Here is a 21,536-nt window from a genome sequence, read left to right on the forward strand (position 1 = left end):
TGAAACCGGACAATACTCCCCAGACTAACATTAAATCTACTGAGAACCAACTAGATTCACAAAATGGAAATAATGACATTTTAGATATTTGTGAATTTCATCTAGATACAAGTTTTTTTTAACTTAAAAAGTACTACTTAAACTCACTTCTAATTTATTTTGATGTCTTTAATGTGGATCAGAATTAATCTTTTAAAAAATTTTTTGTGAAATACATATGGGTACAAACAAGTAAGGATTGATATACCGGATATATAAAAGCTAAAAATCAATAACAAACAGACAAAAATCTAATAAGAAATTACCAAAGAGGGTCAACAGATACAAATAGTTCATAAAAAAAGAAAACTCAATGGCCAATTATTATATCACTAGTAATCAGAAAACAGTCCCTGGGTGGTGAATGAGTTTGGCTGCTAACTGAAAGGTTGGAGGTTCCAAGTCTACACAGAGACTCCAGGAAGAAAGGCATGGAGATCTAGTTCCAAAAAATTGCTCATTGAAAACCCTACGGAGCAAAGTTCTCTGATATGCATTGGGTCATCATGAATCAATTTCAACACAATTGCAACTGGTAAACTGGTAAGCATAATAAGACTACTAAAATTTGATAAATTTTAGTTTATATAATGGTCATCAAAAAAATTTACCATTGCACATAGCTAATATGATACTGTCCAAAAGGTTGGCTCAGTCTTAGAGAAAAATGGAGCCACAAATTTTATCTTCAGTAAAGAAAGAAAGCATTGCTCTTTCTTGAAAACTTCTTTTTTTTAATTTACAATTAATCAAACATAAAGTGATACTTTCTCACATTTTGGGGGGCTAACTGAACCTTAGAGAATTTGAGTGACTTGTCAAGGTGGGTATCAGAATGTAAGACTGTATAAACATAGTTTTACAGCAGAGGGGCTGAATAAGAATCTGCCTGTGGAGATTATATCAACCCTTCAGCTACTCTCCCGTCTGACCTTAACACACTCCCAGCTCCTGTGCCTCCAGATGCAGCCATCGCAGCCCTTTTCTGTTTCACCATGCCATATGATGGCATGCCTACCACTTCAACACCTAAAATACTCTGTTGTTGTTGTTAGTGCCTGTCTAGTCAATTCTGATTCACGGTGGCCCCAAACGTTACAGAGTAGAACTGCTCCATAGGATTTTCTTGGTTGTAATCTCAAGGGAAGCAGTTTGCCAGACCTATCTTTTGCAGTACTGCTGGGTGGGTTCGAACCACCAACCTTTAGGTTAGCAGTGGAGTGCAAGCAATTTTACGCAGCCTAGGGAACTTATTAAAATCCTCTTCATATCCTTGTTTTTCTGCCCACTGCCTTCTCTGCCTCCACTATCCTCCTAAAATCATGCACTGCAGGTACGATTAGAGAGTCCATGATTCAATAAAAACTTATATTGTTGTAGCCAAACAATAGCCCATCTCAGAATGGAATATTTTTCTCCACATTTTCATTTTCAAGAGATTATATTTCACAGTAGCAAGCATCATATTCAAAAAGATTTGGTAGCTAAATATTTATAGCACCATTTGCCTTGATATTCTGTACTTGTATTGAAATATTAACTATTTCAAAAAAGTTCTTGACCATCTGTTCTTTTTGTATGATTCTAAACCACTTCCTCTATTAATTTCCAAACTGCATGAATTTCACAGTGGAATAAACTGCAGTGTAGTAACTTGACAATTAATTTAGATATATGCAATACATTTTTTAATTGATAACCTCTATGGAAAAGCCCTCGTGGCACAGTGGTTAAGAGCTAAGGCTGGTATCCAAAAGTTCAGCAGTTCTAATCCACCAGCTGCTCCTTGGAAACCCTATGAGGCAGTTCTACTCTGTCCTATAGCATCACTGAGTCAGAATCCACTAGATAGCGACGGGTTCGGTTTTGTGCTTTTTATAGGGAAAAAAAACATAGGGGAATCCAGAAAATAGGGAATTGTCTTAGTTGTCTAGCGCTACTATAACAGAAATACTACAATACCACAAGTGGGTGGCTTTAACAAACAAATTTATTTTCTCGACGTTTAGGAGGCTAGAAGGCTGAATTGAGGGTGCTGGCTCTAGGGGAGGGCTTTCTCTCTCTGTGGACTCTGGAGGAAGGCCCTTGTCTCTTCCAAGTTTCTGCCCCTGGGCAATCATGTGGCTTGGCATCTCTATTCCTCCACCTCAGCTTCTTTGCTTCCCTGCTTAATCTGCTCCTTTTATACCTCAAAAGAGATTCCCTCAAGACATACCCTACCCTAATCCTGTCTCATTAACATAGCAAAGAAAACTCATTCCCAAATGGAATTATAACCACAGGTATCAAGTTATTATTTACAACACATATCTGTGGGAGACACAATTCAATCTATAACAGGAACGCTCTTATGATTTTCACTTGATTGCTTCTTTTGCCCCGTTTTTCAATTCCCCTGTACAGACTATGTCTTTTATACTCTAGGAAGAATAAAATTGAGATAATATGTTCCTCATTAGTTTCTAGCAGACTGAATCTAAGCGTTTAAACCTGGGTTTCACTGGAAAAAAAAATGACTAGTTCTATCATAATACAGAGAGAATATAATGTCCTATAGCCTATGAACCAGGAAGCACAGATTATCCTGTGTTATCCTGAAATAGAGTGCATGACTTAATTCACTCACCCAATTAAGAAGACAGAATTTCTCAGAACAGGACTAGAGCAATAAAAGGAGAATTAGTTGTCTCTATGGACTCTTCATGAAAATTAACTCCTCTAACAAGAAGTCAGTAAGATTAAACAATGTATTTGGAGAATAAAGACAAGCATATTAATCTTATATGGTATATGGAAAATGCAAGAAGTTATTTTGAATATAGAATATTTTACATCTGCTTAGTACTTGTGGTGTCAATATAGCTCCATGTAATTTAATAAATAGTTTTTTACGTGCTTCCATGAGTTTTTCACTATTTCCATCTAATTTGGTGCTAGCTATGGGATCATAACTATCTCTTAGTGCTGGCACATAAAATAATTTTCCTGAGCTAAGAAGAATTTTTTTTTTTTTTAAAAAGGTACCTATTTTTAAATAAATTTTTAAGGAGGTATTTTAGAGACTAGCAGATGTGCTTATTGCACAGGTCTCTAAGTGATAACTGTTCTTAAAAAGTTATTTGGAGTCTCAATGGCTGTAAGAAAAGAAAAGCTAATTTTGAAAAGGATATTAAAATAATAAATAACATTAAGTTGTGGTTGTTGAGAGAACTTAATTCCTAGTTGATTATATCTAGGTCTGTAGATTGAAACCTATCTAAAATAATTAAAGTTTTGAAATGTTTTCAAACAATGAGTGGCTACAGATATTAAAGAGAACTAAGATTTCAGTAATTTTCCTCTGCTGTGACAGAAGCAAATGAGTTTTATTCATCTTTGTATTAATAGTATAGTATAAACTACTCATTGTTTGAGTGAAAAAATGCATCAATGAAGTGATTAATAAATAAATTAGCCCATATTTTGCTATCATAAAAAGTCCTATAAATAAATCAATAAACGTGAAATGATGAATAAGAGGGGTAGGACTTTGCACTGCAAGTTTTAATGGGTGTGATGAATAGAAAATATGTAAGTACTTTTTTTCTCCCCTAAAGAAGTGTGTGTGTGTGTGTGTGTGTGTGTGTGTGTGTGATGGAGATCAGGAATGGATTCTGTAAGGCACAGTTTACAAAATTTTAACCAGCTGAACGACATGGAACAAAAGCAGTCTGAATCAGTTAGGATAATAGAAAGAGATTACAATCTGACACTCTGCTAAAAACATTTAAACTTTGCATCTTTCCAAATCTCAGTGGAATACCTTTTTTTTTTCTTTTCCCATATATATCCAGGATGGTAAATCACCTCCTTTATGTTCAGAGTAGAACTGAGCTTTAGAGAATTCTGATGACTTCTGTAAGATCCTCCAGGTAGTCCCTAACTAGACTCTGCTATCAAAAAACTTCAGGAACCAGGAGCTCCCTCACACTGGAACACAGAATCTTAAATCATAGAACACGGGAGTCAGAAGAACCTCAACATCCATCTCATCAGTACAAGCTTGCTTACGCTACTGTCCTCTCATAGTTTGCAAATTCAGGTGTCCGTACGTTCCATGACACCTATAAAATGCAATGGACTTGTAGTAAGAATAACAGTGTTGAGAGGCACTCTACAAATAAGAAAACCAAGACCCCCTCACTTTCTCTCCACTCTCCCCCCATACAGATAATAAATATTCCCCCATATGCTGATTTTATGACGTTAGAATCACTCTTAATGATGGCTCTAAATTTTCAAGTGGCCTTGCTATCTATTTTCTGACAAAAACAATTGCTTAAGAGAAACTATACCAAAGCAAAATGACCTTTTTTTTTTTTCCTCAGTAGCTGCCCTTCGATATTTAATTGGCTTGTTAATAATAGCCGTATTCAGCAAATCATCTCATTAAGTGACCTAGGGGAACATTTTGCAACTAGATTATCTTAAATCGTCCCCTAGGAAGTTAAATTTCGTGAGTTAGGCACTCTATAAATGCATAATTGAGATTTTGATGCCTCAGGGAAGAATTTGGTAACACCCACTTTAATTTTTGTCCTATTCCCTAGGAATAGCAATTAAGGGATTAAAAAGCCTCCTTGTCTAATGTTGAAGAGAAAATAAAATTGATTTCTGGAAAAAATATTAGAATTAGCCTTGTTTCTTTATGCCATCAGTTCAACTACATAAAATGATAAAGTGACTTTTAGTTTATTAGGCTAAGGGTTTTAACTGTTAACAGTTAAATGATTGTTAATGCACAGAGATTGTATGTCTAGTACCTGTCAGAAGTTACACCTCAAATGCCCAATACTTATTAAAGCTCATTTTCCAGAAATAGTATTTTTGGAAGATTACCTCAAGGATATGGAATCTGTTCATCTCTCAGGAGACTAAATTTTATCCTCAGGTAATCCAGAACTCAGCTGTCTGCTCAGTCATTGGCTCTGACATTAGTATCTCCAGTCAGGACCAAAGCAAAACTCAACTCCTTCATAGATTTCCACAAAAAATAGCAACTCAAACAAAGCACTTCAGAGTTCCATAGAATATACTGGATATCTGGGGCCACGGGGAGGGCCACGGGAGCACAAGGTCTCTACTGCCTTGTTTTGTTCTTGTGCTTATCTAATTCTTCAGTATCTCTGCTTCTCTCAGCCTCTCTTTTCTGTATGTGTGTGTGTGTGTGTACACACAATACATAAGTATTATATGCTACTTTATTTGTGTGTTTATGTATGTATGTCATATATAATCTAAAATTTATTTTAGAGTGAGGTTTCCTTAAGCCTTATTATTATCATTATTGTTATTATTATTATTTTTTGCATGAACACTAATGCAGTGTTTTAAAATTTAGTTGAAACAATGAGTCTACAGCATCTGTTTTTGTATCTCACAGTGGTTGTGCATTTTTCTGAGGTTCTCATTGTGTTTTTTTTTTCTTTTTTGTGTGTAAGTATCTGTGAATTATACTTTTTAATTAATTGAGTTATAACAAATTTAAAAAAACAAAAACAAAAAAAAACATGGCACTGGAGCATGTTAAAGCATTTCTAGCGAGGATAACATCACCTCCTCAGAGGAGGCCTGTTTGGCCCCCGGCCTCTGTTAGGGCTCCTTGTTACCTGTTCCCTGGTAACTGTCCTCTGATATTATAGTTTGCAAATTCAGTTGTCCATACCTTCCATGACACCTAGAAAATACAATGGACTTGAGAGAACTCGTGTCTTTCTTCTGAGCTAGTTCTTCCACTTCAAGATGAGAGTGTTCCATGTGTCTCCTCCACTGTTGTCTTTACGGTTTCCAGAACACAGCCCCAACACCCAGCAAGGGCTGAATGAATACTTGATAAATTAGTGAATAAAGAAAGAATGTTTTAGGGAAACAGCGGCTGTTTGGAACAGTTGTCTATGGCATTGCCATAGCAAGCCTAGTATCATTTCTTAACTTTGCTAGTCATTTAGTGTCTTGGACAAGTTACAATCCCTGTTGCCCAGTCAATTCTCAGTCTTCCCGTAACCCTTTCACTAAACCTGTTAACACCTTAACTAGTACCGGGCAATAGGGCAGTTTGAAAAATACATCAGTTTATAAGTTCAAAAGGCAAGGCAAGTGCCTCTTGTTTATAGAACTTTTAAGTGCTTGTCCAAAATCCGTGGCATCATTAGAGGTGCTCATATTTTCGGTTTTAGATGAAATAAGTCAGTCATACTGATCTATTTTGTAAGAAAAGTTCTGTGGCACCAAAAAACACTAAAATAGGAAAATATTGTGATATCAAAACCATAATATATTCCTGTCATTTCTGAAGGAAAGTTCAATTTGTAATTCCATCTACTTAATGTAATCATAGATTTAAGTTCTGCCATCTGATTTCAGAGAGTAAGCCCTCAATTATTGCCCAAGTCTCTAAAAATATTGTTATTCTTTATAGTCAAAGAAACATATGATTTTGGCTCACCATAAATAATACTGGGATGAGCTCTAAGTTTTAAAAAAATAAAACTATCTTCTTTCTATCTGTCTTTATCTATCTATCTATCTGTCTGTGTCTCTGTCTATCTGTCTGTCTTCCATCTATCTATCTAAGTGAGTGTAGCCAGGCTAAGTTTATTTCTAACTATATCTCTAGAAGAAGCCTTGGTGGCACAGTGGTTAAGCGTTAGGCTGCTCCTTGGAATCCCTACTCTGTCCTACAAGGTCAGTATGAGTCGGAATCAACTCAATGGCAACGGGTTATACTTTAGGAAGTGTGATTTGTAATCACAATGACAGATTATTAGATACATGATTCTAGAGTAATTATTATTTTATCTCCACATTTTATTAAGGAAATAATTACCTCCTAATAATAGCTGACATGGTTAAGTGGTTATGATGCCTTAGGCTCTGGGAAAAGAAATTTACTCTTTTCTTCATTGCTTTCTCGTGGAAGCCAACAGGCGCCTTCTACCATCATGTCTGTTATAGAGAAGAGGGAAATGAGGTAGAGAAGTTACGAGATTTACACGTGTTTACCTGGTTATCATATGGTACAACTGGATAATTACATTGCTTTAGGTAGTTTCATTCATCATATTACATCAATTTATTTTTCTGTGTTAATGTTAGTAATCACAACTTCTTTTAAATAAAGATGTATTCAAAAAAATTAAATATTCAAGCCATTTATTTTAGTAAAGAGTCAAATAAATTAGAAATGTAGAATGCGTGAGGATAGATAGCAAGCTTTTATACTCCTGTTCTGATGACCTATTTAACAGGTAACAATTACCACTTGTATGTTGTTGTTTTTATGAGTCATAAAATATCTTAGGACTAAAACAAATACTGGTATAAATAATATCTAAACTTTATTTGCAAGACACGTTATCTTTTTTTTTTTTCTTAACTTCTCAAGAGTCTTTAACAATAATCTCTGGCAATTATTTTAATGCATATATTATACTCCTTCCCTATATGTGTTTAATCTTTCCTTTTCATGTAAATCTGACCTGATGCTGTCGAGTCGATTCCAACTCATAGTGACCTTATAGGACACAGCAGAACTGCCCCATAGGGTTTCCAAAGAGCAGCTGGTGGATTTGAACTGCTGACATTTTGGTTAGCAGCAGGCTCTTAACCACTGTACCACCAGGACTCTGCATAGCGTGGCCTCTTCACATAACTGTTAAAAATCAACAAAGGGGCCAAAAACCAAACTGATATATGCAAGATGGGGAAAAAAATTAAAAACTTAATGGAGGAGAATTACCAACTGCTAAACCATCAAGGTTTCAAGTTTAATTATAAAATCATTACTCATTAACCAGTATGAACATTACATTTATTATTGAATTATGCTAGAAAGAATAGTGACTTCATTTACATAGCAACTTCATTTATCCCTCTGCATGAGAAAACTACTTTTTTTTTTTTATATTAGTAAGGCCACTTGTTCCATTCCAAGATAAATTAGATTTTTTAAAAATCAGAACTTTAATGTATGGATATTTTTAAAATATATTTTAATGCCTTTACAGAAAGATAAGGAAGACCAGTGGCTAGAGAAAAAAGTACAGGGAAATAAAGATCACATTATTTTGGAGCATCTACAGTGGACAATGGGGTATGAAGTGCAAATTACAGCTGCCAACAGATTGGGATATTCTGAACCAACAGTCTATGAGTTCAACATGCCGCCAAAGCCCAACATTATTAAAGGTAAGCAAAATTATTTGCAAAATGTGCTTTATAAGGCCGAAAATAAATATGACATCATCTTTTTTTACAACCCTTACGGATTTTTTCTTAATATTGGAAAAAAAATGTTATAAATTGCAGTGTATTTGTTGTTCTAACCATGCTTATTATGACATGTCATAGTCAAGGTCTCCCAGTCTGTCTTGCTATGGTATATTGCTTAATTTGTAAAATACACTTTGGCAGCTTCAGTGGCAGAGGAGGTAGAGAAAGGATGAACTGAGGGAGAGGATGGAAGGTAGGAGTGACTGATGAAGGTAGACCTGGGGATTTTGTTTGGATACCAGAAGAAACTTTTGTGAAGAAGACAGCTCTGCCAATCACATAGGGACTGCTTCTCCACTTCTGGGAAGATGTGAACAAACATAATGATGAGTTCATCCATGCCTAACCAAGCAGGTTGATTTTGGATAGATAAAACCAATCATACAGTGAAGCAAAAACAGCCACAAGTACAGCTCCACAAAGAGAGCTATCTCCAGAGTTTCAAGGAGGCTCACATCCTGGCAGGATACTCTCGGTTGGTATTCATATTGCACTGCTAATGTGCTTCTACATTTGATAGATTCTACTTTTATTAGGTAATAGTGCTAACATTATCACGTGTTAGTTATGTTATCAAAGTCTGTAGAAAGAATATTAAATATGTTTTCAGAGAAATACCATAGAGATAAAGATGCAAAAATTTATCCTGGTTCTAAATCACCCTGTTAATAAGTTGTCATATTAATTTTTCTTTAAGTACCATTCGTTAATATTTATTGTAAATCTCATCTATATGTATATATATACATACATATAAGGCATATTAATTCATAAACACAGTCTATGTCTTATTATAATAGAATTTCAGTATTGGTACATACTATTTTTGAGTCTGGAAAAGAAATAAAATGTGTCAGGTCAGCAGGTCCGTCATGATAGTTAACCATCTTGTAATTGCAAATTGATATTAATCTCATTATTATGATTTTGTTCTATCGTGTACCAGTTGTTTAAAATTCAAAGTAGCTTTATAGGCTTAACCCTTTGATTTAAAAATATTGTCTTTGGTTCTAAGATTTAAAAGTAGTTAATATTTTTGTTCGTGTTGCCCATTTATATGCTATCAATCATAATTTAAAATTAGGAAGTTGGGAGCTTCTAGAAATAGTATGGCTATTTTCTGTTGTAATGGCATTTTTTAATTACCAAGTACTTCTACATTCTTCATCGCATTTTATTCTACATCTATGTGTTAGACAGTGAATAGTTGTTATCCTCATTTCACAGGTATGATTTTAAGAGGTTAAATGATCTGTTTGGTGTCAGAGCTACATAAGGCATGTGACAAACTGGATACTCTCAAAAGATGATGTTCCAGAAAGAGCAGACAGGTTGAATCTCTGTTGAGTACATGGCCCCTGTGAGTCTGAAACATCATTAGATGACTGCAATTATAATGTGTTACGTATGTAGTAATTATACTCTGTGCAGACATAAGGAACTATGTAGAAATGTGATTCTCAAATTGAGTCAGAATCCCTAAAAAGAGTATATATGCAACAGTGTACTCCATCCTCCTAAATGTTTAATTTAGTTAAAATGTTTGGAGGAAATAATGTATTTTGTTAATAAGAAAATGAATATATTATGAAGTGTAAGACAACATTCGAAGATCATGTATGGATAAAACACAAAATATTTAAAAAAAAAATAGCAGGTTTCTTAATGCTATGCTCGGAGTCCCTGCTATTTTTGTAAGCAATTGTTGATAATAAAAACCAACAATAGGTAAAGACAAACTGTAAAATAAAAAAGAATAAGCATAAAGGCACAGTAATAGCCAAAACATGTGTAATGCATTTACTCTAAAAACCTTTTTTTTTTTTTAAATTTCTGAGAGTCGGCTGTGGGCAAGACCTAGCAGGAATATAGGCAGGATTGCAGTTTCTGTTTCCAGCTCTGCTCTTGTCACGTCACTTCTCTTTATATTTATTTCCTCACCTCTGAATTTAGTTTAAAGAGCCCTGGTGGCAAAGTGGTTAAGTGCTCATGTGCTGGGCGAAAGTTCAGCAGTTTGAGCCCAGCAGACATTCCACGGAAGAAAGATGTCAGATGTGGCAGTTTGCTTCCATAGAGATTTACAGCCTTGGAAACTCCATGGGGCAGCTCTACTCTGTCCTATAGTGTCACTGTGAGTCAGAATTAACAGGATGGCAGTGGGTTTTTGGTTTAAATTTAGTTTCTTCCTGCTCTACAATATTAAGGTCCATTCATTACTTCATACCACAGATATTTCTTGGGTCGTTCCACGTGATAAACACTGAGATGAGTACAGAGGTTTCATCTGTGGAAACTATTGAACTGGCCACTGTTCTCAAAGACCCCACAATCTAGTAGGGGAAACAGACATTAAACAAGATTTATATTTACCATTTATTATTACAACTCAGAGATATGTGTGCTGGTGCAGGAATATGCCCTGAAAGGGTAAGACACAGAGACCTAACTTACAGTGGGAACCTGCCTTGGAAGGTAAGAGATAGTATTCATCCCCTCTAAACTCTCCCTGGTGGCCAGCACAAAGCCAAAGCAGCTTATTGGCAAAAGTAAAAAAGAAAAATAAAGGAGTGGTTTTATCTATAAAAATGCCACAAAATGATGTCTAATTTGCTGTGGCTGAAGCCACTGATTGCTAAGTCCTCATGAAAAGCCACATCAAAGAAATTATTTTCATATTGAACTGAACCTGTTTGATTCTCTTATAGTTTAAGAATAGTTTGATTTAGATTTACAGAGTTTCTTGAGGCAAGGTTAAAGGCTGTGATGATGATAGATCTGGGAACCCTTAAACTCACAAAATCATGTAAGAGTTAAAATTATAGATATAAAAATCTGGGAAAAGTATTTTATTAATAACTTTCATCATAACTACCCTTATGGTTATATGATTTCTCAGCTCATTTTAAATAAAATATTATAAATTAAAATTTATGCCTGAAGTAAAAATCAAAAACCATACCCATTGCTGCTGAGTCAATTCTGACTTATAATGACCCTATAGGGCAGAGTAGAATGTCTGAAGTAAGTTATCTGTAATAAACTAGCAGATCTTGAATTGTTTATTCAACTTTGAGAAGAAATGGAGTTTAAAAGTTAATTGTGTGTTATTTATTTGTTTTTACATTGCATGCATGCCATACATATGCATGTCCAAACGAGGATTACAGGTTTCCCCCACTATCTGAAAGTCTAGTGTTCCAGTGAAACTTTTCCTAAGCCAAAATGGTGTAAAGTTAAGAAGCAATTACCATTAATTTATATGGGAAAACTTTATAAGCATTCCCAGAGCCAAAAAATAACCTACCAAATCATACCAAATAACATATAAAATCTAAAATAACACTAACATATAGTAAAAGCAGAAATTATATGATAAGTACGCAGCCTATATTAAGTTTACCATGATTGAAACACTTAATTACAACCAGTTTGATGCTAAGCATAACACCCTTATGAGCTCTTTTAGGCTTTTCTGATACCGTTGGACCCATCTTGCTACCAGATGCACAAAATAAATCAAGATAAAACACACATGCTCACAGACACAGTTCAGAGCTATGGCAGCTTGATGCTCAGACGCTGAGTGTTATTTCTGGGAAAGGAGACTGGCAATGTCACTCTTGCTGCAGGAGTGCACGCCACCTCTTCAACGCTCGCAACAAAACAAACACTAAACACTGTTTCCAATTTTAGCCATTTTTCGTGTTTTAGGGAAAATAGATACCAATCTAGATCTTTCGTAAAACTAAACTGGCTGTAAAGTGAACTTGCAAAAAGCGGGGGATACCAGTATTGACTTTTGAATTAAAAACCCATTGTTTGTATGAATTAACAGATATTTAACTTTTTCTAGGCAATAGCTAAATCTGCAGTACATTTATTTGTTGAAATGAAGCAGTAGTTTTTAAATTTACTCACCTTACATTCATATATATTATTTTGGTAATATTGGCTTTTCTGTCTAAAACCTTAGTAAACCCAAAACCAAACCCGTTGCGATCGAGTGGATTCCCACTCATAGGACAGAGTAGATCTGGCCCTTAGGGTTTCCAAGGAGTGGCTGGTGAATTCGAACTGCTGACCTTTTGGTTAACAGCTAAGCTCTTAACCACTGGATGCTGTATTTCTTCATAAGTTACTATAATTCTTATTAACAAAGATATTTTGGGCTAATTTTTGAATATTTTCTTATTTTTACTTCTTAATAAGATGTGCTTATTTTGAATTTTGATTTACATAGTAATAGAGTGTGCTAGATCACGACCACATTGTCATTTGGAATATTCATAGAGCATAATTCCATCTCATCTTATAAACAATGGAAATATTGGGTAGTAATGGCAAATTAATGCTTATTAAAATGATTACAAAACGATGGAACTAGAGCGGCTGATAAGGTGGCATGTATTGATTTGTTCTGTAGTTTAAATGATTAAAAATAATTACCAAATTGGATATAATCTCATATTTTAAAAAATTATTGGAGGTAAATAAATGTGTTTTGGAAATACATTCTCCACCATCTCTTTTGGCTTAAAACATGTTTGTTGCTGTTTGTATTTAACCAGAGAAAGACTTTAATATCTTTTATTAATGGATTCCTTTTGCTCCTATAGTTACTATGGATTGAAGACATTTCTAATTTTAACATTATCATTATAATTTGATGATAAACAATTCCATTCTTACTTTCTTAACATCTGATAGTAAAATAATTCTGTCTTCTGGAATCAAACATGTAATCTATCTATAATAGTTTTTTTTTTTTTTTTCAAATTTAACAGGCTAATAAAGACATGATATAAATCACCACCTAACATTGTATTGCTAAGAAATGTCAGTTAATATTCATTTTTGTGGGCTTTTTAATGAACTTCTAGAGTATAATTACTGTGATGACATTCACTCTAGTTCCAGACAATACTAGTATACCCTTTTACCTCTGTGTAACTTAATTCGAATAGAAAACAAAACATCCAAGCACAAGGCAAATACTAAAATGTATGTGGTCCTTTTAAATATAGATTAGAGTAATTCTAAAATGGTGGTAAAATTAAAGTTAAATTAATTGGGAGAATTTCACACTGACTGTATGGAATTCTCAGTCAAACCTAACTATTGATTATACCCACAGCAATATTTTTTGAGTTGGCACATAATGAAAAAGTAGTCTATGAATTATTTTCATGATCCTTTTTTTAACGTTGTTATTTTCTCAATAGCATATGTCTAGAGTGTGCTAATGACCATCTCGAGTTAATGCTTTAGAATCTATTGTTATTACAAATTTTTATTGTGTGTATATGTAGTTTTAGTGTATACTGACATAACTTTATTAAATACCTATTCCAAGAAATTATGATAGCAAAAAAAATGACCATCAAATGTTGTAGAAAATGATAAACTGATATTTAAAGTAGTACTGTGAATTTACTGGTAGCACATTGGAATAATGAGTGACTTTTACAAATTACGTTTTCATTAAAAATTACTAAGCTATTCACATGTAAATAATCAATGGCAGAACTAATGTCGGAATAAACATTAACGTTGACCCTCTATAATGTTTTTTTCGTATGTGGCAACATTTACGATTGTTTTATACAAGATTTCAGCTATTTGTCTTGTATCAAAGTAATTGTAGGTAATTGTTAATGGCTTTTGTAAATCTCACATTAATTATTTTCTCTTTTTTTTCTTTCCTACTGTCACTTTTTTCTTTCCCTTTTATTTCATGTTTATAACTTTACTCTTTTTTCCTTAATTATTTTATTCTTACTCTATTTTCAAAAACAATTTCCATCATGCAGAAAAATGCTGTGAAGCGAATAAAGGCGGAAATGGAAGCCAGTCATGGCAGCTGAATGCTGCTGGGTTTTCTTTCATTATAGCCATAAGCTTGTCTTGCATGTTTTAATTATTGTTGCGTCTTATGGTATTTCCTTTATTTTAGTAATGACAAAGCTAATCTAAAAATGAATCAAAGACGTCCTAAGTTCCAACTAATTAAGTATGTAATTTCCCCCATGAACCGTTAACCTTTTTCCCATCTCCCAAACTGTCAACCTTTTAAGTGGAAACTTTGTCAGAAAATCAGTGAAGCAGTTTGAATTAGGGCTGTTTCTTACAATTACCAGTTCCCTTCATAACTTGCACATTCTAAACTGTCCTTTAATTCCCAATTTGACCTAGTTAAAAACCATGTCACTTGTACTAGGAGGTTAAGAATTTGCTACATCTAATTTTCTTTGATTCGAGTATTTTGCAATTATAACTCAACATCTATGCCCATACGTTGTGTAAATAATAATTTCAATATGAAGAGTTGTGAGTTCTTTCTTTTTTTTTTTTTTTTAACTGTTAATCATTTAAAATGAGAGTTTCTGACTTTAGGAACATTCATTACATGTTACAGTGTGTACCATTTATATACAACATAAAAGTGAAACTGTTTATTATTTTGTTGTGTCTCCTTAATTTGCTGCCTGTTTTCCATTTGTTGACAGAAAATATCACAAGGGATAAATTTAAAAATAATAATAATAATTTACATATCACCCCTTTTTAATTATGTGAAAATATATCTATGTAATTCCCTGGGAGTAAATCATAAATGAATTTGGAATATGTTTACAAAGTCCACCTCATTTACTGGATTCAGATTGTGTTTTCTGCTGGCAATAAACCCTGATGTTTGAATAACATAGATACATATTTATTGAATTTTCTTGGACACCCAAGAGTTAGCGTCTTTGCAAGGATCAGAGAGAGAATTAAATATCTTAGCTACTATTTTCAAGCGGATGAAGTTGAGAAAAGATGGAAAGGGGATGTTACTAGATTCCAAATTTTAAAAAAAGCTGGATTTGAGGAAGTGGCATAAGTAATGATTTTCATTTTTGTGTTTTTGAGAAAAGAAAAGTGCTTTGTCTTTGTCATTCACAGCCACACCCTAGCATGTGCTTCTTAACTACTCATTCATGGCAATTAGGAAGCAATCAGATTTACATACATGCATAAACATGACCATAGCTTAGTTGGTAAATCAAATTATTGGATTCTGGGCATGAGATTAATTTATCAAAAGTAATTTTTTTTGTTGTTATACCAAATTTTCTCTCTCATTCTGTCTTTAAGTTAATTTCTGCAGAATCCTTTCATGTAAGGGCTAGGCCACCTTTTAGAAGTTGATTTTCCTCAGTGTTTCTTTTCACAACTCTTTGCTGACCACTGCTGTGTTTTCTTTCTCTTGATCTTGGACTACAGAATAACCCTCCAGCAGATTAAACACATTCTAACTTTCCTTCTGTAACCGCTGCTGAGGCAAGAGATTTCCTAATTTGCACAGTGTAGATATCCAGCCAACTCATATGGAATGTTTTGTTTTTCAAATCACCATATCCAATGTTTCTTTTTATTAAAGAACTAATTATAATTGAATACTATGTCCCTTGATATTTTTTAGTTTGGGGGAGTTACATTGATTACTAATATGTAGAAAGTATTGTTTAAAGAAGGAATTCCAATGCCACTTTTTAGAATGGTGTTTCCCATTTATTATACCCTGACTGTATCTATCAAATAAATTATAAATATTTCCAGGAGAAAGTAGTGTATAAGTGGTATTGACATAGTATACATTCACAAAATACTTTTGTGGAAAATATGAAATATGTTTTTAGTAAGTGAACACAGTTGATTTATTTTGAACTTGTACATTCCATACCTCATGATCACCAATACTAGTGATACAAAGACTATTCAAAGTGAGGTTTACATGGTAGCTAGATGTGAACTTTTGGCAGATAAGAAAAAATATGAAATTAAAACGTTACCATGCTAACAGAATTATTTACATTTAAAGAGTTATTCATTTAGAGTTTTTAAATACATAAATATGCAGAAATTTTTCATCTTGAAATTAATAAAGAAATTTGTCATTTGCCCAAATGTTTATTTTTAGATGAATGTTTTAGAGATATTAAAATAATAGACTTTGTGTTTTGCCTGTTGCTATAATAAATTAGAAAACACAATCGTAACCATTGAAGCTATTACATCTCATTAAGTGTGACCTTAGAAATTGTAAATTACCTTCTTGGATGTTTTACAGTCTTAATAAGTTAAGTGTTGATGAATTCTCTTTTTATTGCCTGAGCTTTATTAATGTTATATGCAACCATGAATTTGACAGTTTACTTTCTTGGTGTAATTAGTGTCTGTTTATAGGTCTAAATGTGATTATTGGTAAGCAAGACATAACATTCAAATTTATCTTAAGTGTCTCCCTGGTATCATCCAATGATAGAATAAGAATTGTTTAAATAAAATTCTGTGCTGAAGATGTGTAAATATGAACTTGTGTGTAACGGTGAGTTTCATGCTAATCATTTTGTGTAATCAGAAGCGTGTCTATGTCTGTTGATGTGTATATCATATCTCCAACAATTAAATCTTTTCAAAAGCTTATTTTAACCATTATCATACTTAGTCTAATGCGAAATTAATCTACTTAGTTAAGATTGCCATTATCTGCATGTGGAGTATCAGGATTTTTTATGTAGACCTGAATATCTCCTTTTTTCCTCCTCCCACCTTTTTCCTAGTCTGTCTTCTTTCCTCCATATATCATTCAGTCTTAATGATCTCCCTAGCCCAGTGCAAACACTAGGATTACTTTTCAGATAGCTATAAGGACCACAGTGCCCTAGTTCAGATATGCAAACAGAGCATGCCTAGGAAGGAGCAGGGAATGCTTTTTTTTTAATGAAATGTCTTCTTCTTACATGAAAGAGCCTGGTAAATTACCATTTTTGTTACTCTTTACCCTATAACTGTTAGTCTTCAGGACTAAATATAGTTCTATAAATCCTACACTCAAGTTTTTCCAAAGACATTATGTAACTATACATATTTGCTTTTATTACTAGAAGACATGGACATGATTGAATGTCTATTGTCTTATCCTATCTCTTTCCTTTTTTTCTTAGAATTAAGTATCTCAAATGCTTAAAAATTTAAAAAACTATGAATGTTTTAAACACTGGATTAACTATTTTCTGTGTATAATTCCAATTATACATACAACAAATTCATACCCAAATAATTTTATTACAAATAATTTTGACTCTAACTACGTGGTACTTCTTTTTAAATTAGTAATTCAAATTACAAGTGTGTGTAATGGTGTATATGTTACATAATTTGGATGAATTGGGAAACCATTATAATTTCATTTTTTTATATATAACATCCTTTTACTGTATTTAATTTAAAAATAAAACTGAAACACAGTAAATTCCAGAGTACTTCCAACTATGTACAGTTTTATGATTATGCATTTATATTCAAATTATATTGTGCAAGAAATAATTAAGCCATATAATTTTAGATTTAGAGAAATCTTTTAAAACATAAAAATTATTTTAATTAGTAATATGATAGCTTTACACTTAGGACACAGGAATAAAATTTTAAAATTCCAAATGATTTTGGCATTTCAAGATGAAATATTCATATCACCTTTATAATAATTAAGTGTGCTTAGTGCTAGCTGTCAAGAATAATACTTAAAATTATACATGATAATATTTTCAGCTTTACTTACTGATTAAGAATTATCTAGTCATGTAAAATTATCTTACAATTCCCATATTTGTTTTCAGTTATGATATTAACACCATAAAGATTTTTAAATAATCTGCTATAATCCTATGTAAATTAGCTATTAGAATTTATATTATAATATTCTTTAGCCCTTATATATTATTACTCCACCCAATAATGTAGGGTGATTAAGGTCATCCCTAATTGTATAATTTTATGAGCTTTGTTATTGTTTATATCTGTGAGGCATAATGTACTATCGTTTAAACAACATTTGGATATGGCTTTTTTTCTTTTTCTTTTTCTTTTGGTTGTTTCCTTTTCTCCTCCTTCCTTTCAATTCTTTCTCCTTCCTTTCTTCCAAATTTTTTTCTCTGATTCCCTCCTTTTTCCCTTTCATCCTCCTCCTCTCTGTCTCTCCCTGTCTCTATCTCTTCCTCTCCCTCTCTGTCAAGATCCGCCCATAAATAAATAAGTTGTGTTTCTTCTATTCCCTTTAGTGTTAATCATTTGGTAAAATTTAAAATGCTAGCATTTGTGGTATGAACACATGCCGTGAAACCTTTACCGAAGCTCAGATGTTGAATGGGTACCTAAAATTTGAATAAATCAAAAGATTGTGGTTACGAATATTCTAGAAATAGCACTTGAAATTGTAAATTGGTCACAAGCCCATTTCCATATCAACCAACTATATCATGAATAAAGTAACTACCATTATTTTAATATTTAATCTTACAATTCAGAAGATATTGTCAATGTAAATTTTAGGACTTAAGAGAAAAAAAAAAGAACCAAAAAGTTCATCTTGTTAATATGTTTTCTCCCAAACTGCCATCAAAATTGGAGTAACATTCTAGAGTTAACTTTCTTTTTTTTTTAAGTTTTAAATACAAAGTTGTAGTATTCTGTCTTCTTACTTCACAGTAGTTAAAAATTTTTTTAAATATGTAATGATTATACAATATATAGTCATGTCTCAATTTCTATACAAGGCAAAAGATACAGTAAGTTTAAAGCTAGTTTTATAGTTCTTAAATGACAGAAATAGAAATTTAATAACAATGATCTGTTTTCCAAATGTCTTTGGTGTTGGTATCTTATCTAAGATTATGAACCAGAAAAAGATCTCCTCCCCATGGATATTAACGATAGTCAAAGCTTATAATATCTGTGTCTAAATGTTACAGATAGAGTGGAATATTCTGTAACTTCAGTTTTAGTTATTATTTAGTAAATATGGAAAAAATAGTATTCAGGTAATATTATATATAATATACTATATTATATATAATAAATATAATATATAATATGTATATGTTCAAGAGTTCTGTTGGTGTATCTGAGATGACTCTGAACTTCAACTTATTTATAGACGTTTATTTTATTCACTTTTTAAAGATATGTTCATCTAAGTAGAATTAAATTTTATTATAAATGTGAACCAATCTAATGTTATATTGTCTAGTTTTACTGCAAATTTTCTAATTTGGGGTATGTTCAAGTTAAATTTAGTTATTCTTTATCATTGCATTTTAGGTAAAAACAAATACAAAGTTATGCATTGCAAAGTTGCATAATATTAGGATGTAGCATCTTTTCCCTAAAAGGAAACAATGAAAAATTATTGTTTTAAACGACACAGTAGTATATAGTTCACGAACTTCATTCTAGAAAAATTTTATCTAACATTGATTTTATGCAGAACACTTCTATCTTAAAGTGACTGTCTCTGGTCGTTTAAATTGCATTTGTTTCCATCGCTTATTTTCCGGGAAAAAAATATGTACGTATTATAAGTGTATTGTCCTCAGTATCATCTCTTATTTAAAACCCCAACATAATATTCAACACTATGTGTAACCCTGTGCATGTGTTTCATAGTATATTAAATGTCATTTTATTTTCTGTACCTCTGTGTCTCCATTGTTGTAATAAAGAAAACTGAGGAAAAGCTTTGTTATTTGTGTTTTCTTTATTACTGGTACAATTTTTATGTCCTTGTGTGTGTTCGTTTTTAACTTGATCAAATTCAATAACAAAAAGTATTTACTTTGTTAGGAACTCGTAACAAGCATATAAATCACTAAGTAATTTTTCTTTTGGGATAACTAATATACTATCAGAAGACTTATAGCAAACATATTAAAAGATAATTTAAAAATAATACCCAATATTGTTACTTTCATAGTTTCAGTTTGGAAACTTTGGTTATTAGTGGGAGTCCAAAATAATCAAACAATATTTCAATAAAATGTGTGAATGTAGTTGATAATTCAGTAATGCAAGGAGAGTGGAGTCATCTCTGTTGCTTATAAAAGCTCGTAAACACAGACATAAATGTTCAGAGTGATTGTTCTCCAATTATTTTGGTTTGTGCATTGTATTATTTCAGTTTGGGTACCGTGAGAGTAAAGCTGTAGAAAATTACTAGTGTTTCCTGCTCATCGAATGTTAGGTATGAAACAAAAGCAATGGCTTTGGAAGTTACTACTAATAATAAAAATAACAAAAACAAGGGAAACTTCTACTTTTGAACACCTACTGTATCATACATTATGCTGAATGTTTTATGTATATTAGTTAATTCATTCTAAAATCTCTCAAAAATATTATTTTTCCCATATTTTAAATTAGAAAAGGGAGATCTAGAAAAAATTGAATAATTTGCAAAACGCACAGTCACGATTTGAACTCAAGTCCATTGCTTATCACAATATTTTATAACTTTTTTTGTTAGCATTAGTCTGTTTTTCAAATTATAAGTCTATAATGTAAATTAATCAATGTATATATTAAATTAAAATTAAAGTTTTTTAAAAGTTAAAAAGTAACTATTTCTGGCTGAAACATGAACAGCAACCAAATATATTTCACATACACAAATGCAGATCAAGGGTTGGCTTTCCAGATAAAACTGAAATTATGCAGATATTATAAAAGAGAAAATATTCATTTTCACAATTTAGATTATTTTAGAGCACATGTAATCTTTTCGCTTATTCCAGAAAAGTCCGTTAAAATTTATATATGTATATGTGTGTGTGTATGTATGTGTGTATATATATACACACACAACCATTTGAGACATTGCATTTTAAAATAAGTTTTTTAATACAATAACTATATTTTGTTTTAATGATACCTATTTCAGACAAATGATACAATAGTTAGAGAAATTTAGTACCCCTAGAGAGAAAGATTTAATATATTTTTCTTTGTGGCTGTTGTTGGTTTTGTTTTTCCTGAGCTCATTGACACCAGTGAGGTGATATCAAATAGGAAGTGTCTGGGAATGAGTGAGCATTTTTATAGTTATTGCCACAGCATAATGTTTTATATTATTACTCTATTCTTTTAGCCCACTATGAAGAGCAAAGAGTCCCTGGGTGGCACAAATGTTTAAACCCTGGCCTGCTAACTGACTGCCAGGCCTTACTTCCAAGGTGCTTCTGGATGACAGTTCACACCCATCCAGAGGCACCTTGTAAGTAAGGCCTGACAGTCTTCTTCCACAAGGTCACAGCCTTGAAAACCCTGTGGAGTGTAGTTCTACTCTGCACACTTGAGGTCACCATGAG

The 21,536-nt window shown here is 32.6% G+C and overlaps 1 protein-coding gene across 1 annotated transcript in view; it reads left to right on the plus strand.

Moving 5' to 3' along the window:
* NCAM2 (neural cell adhesion molecule 2) overlaps positions 1-21,536 on the plus strand; it is a 289,809-nt gene that overhangs the window by 228,362 nt on the left and 39,911 nt on the right. Inside the window, exon 15 of the mRNA XM_004371382.1 lies at positions 8,085-8,265. Coding sequence (XP_004371439.1) covers positions 8,085-8,265 — 181 coding nt within the window. The remainder of the gene's footprint in view (positions 1-8,084; positions 8,266-21,536) is intronic.

This window comes from Trichechus manatus, unplaced genomic scaffold, assembly GCF_000243295.1.
Source record: "Trichechus manatus latirostris isolate Lorelei unplaced genomic scaffold, TriManLat1.0 scaffold00012, whole genome shotgun sequence".
In the NCBI taxonomy this organism is placed as follows: Eukaryota; Metazoa; Chordata; class Mammalia; order Sirenia; family Trichechidae; genus Trichechus; species Trichechus manatus.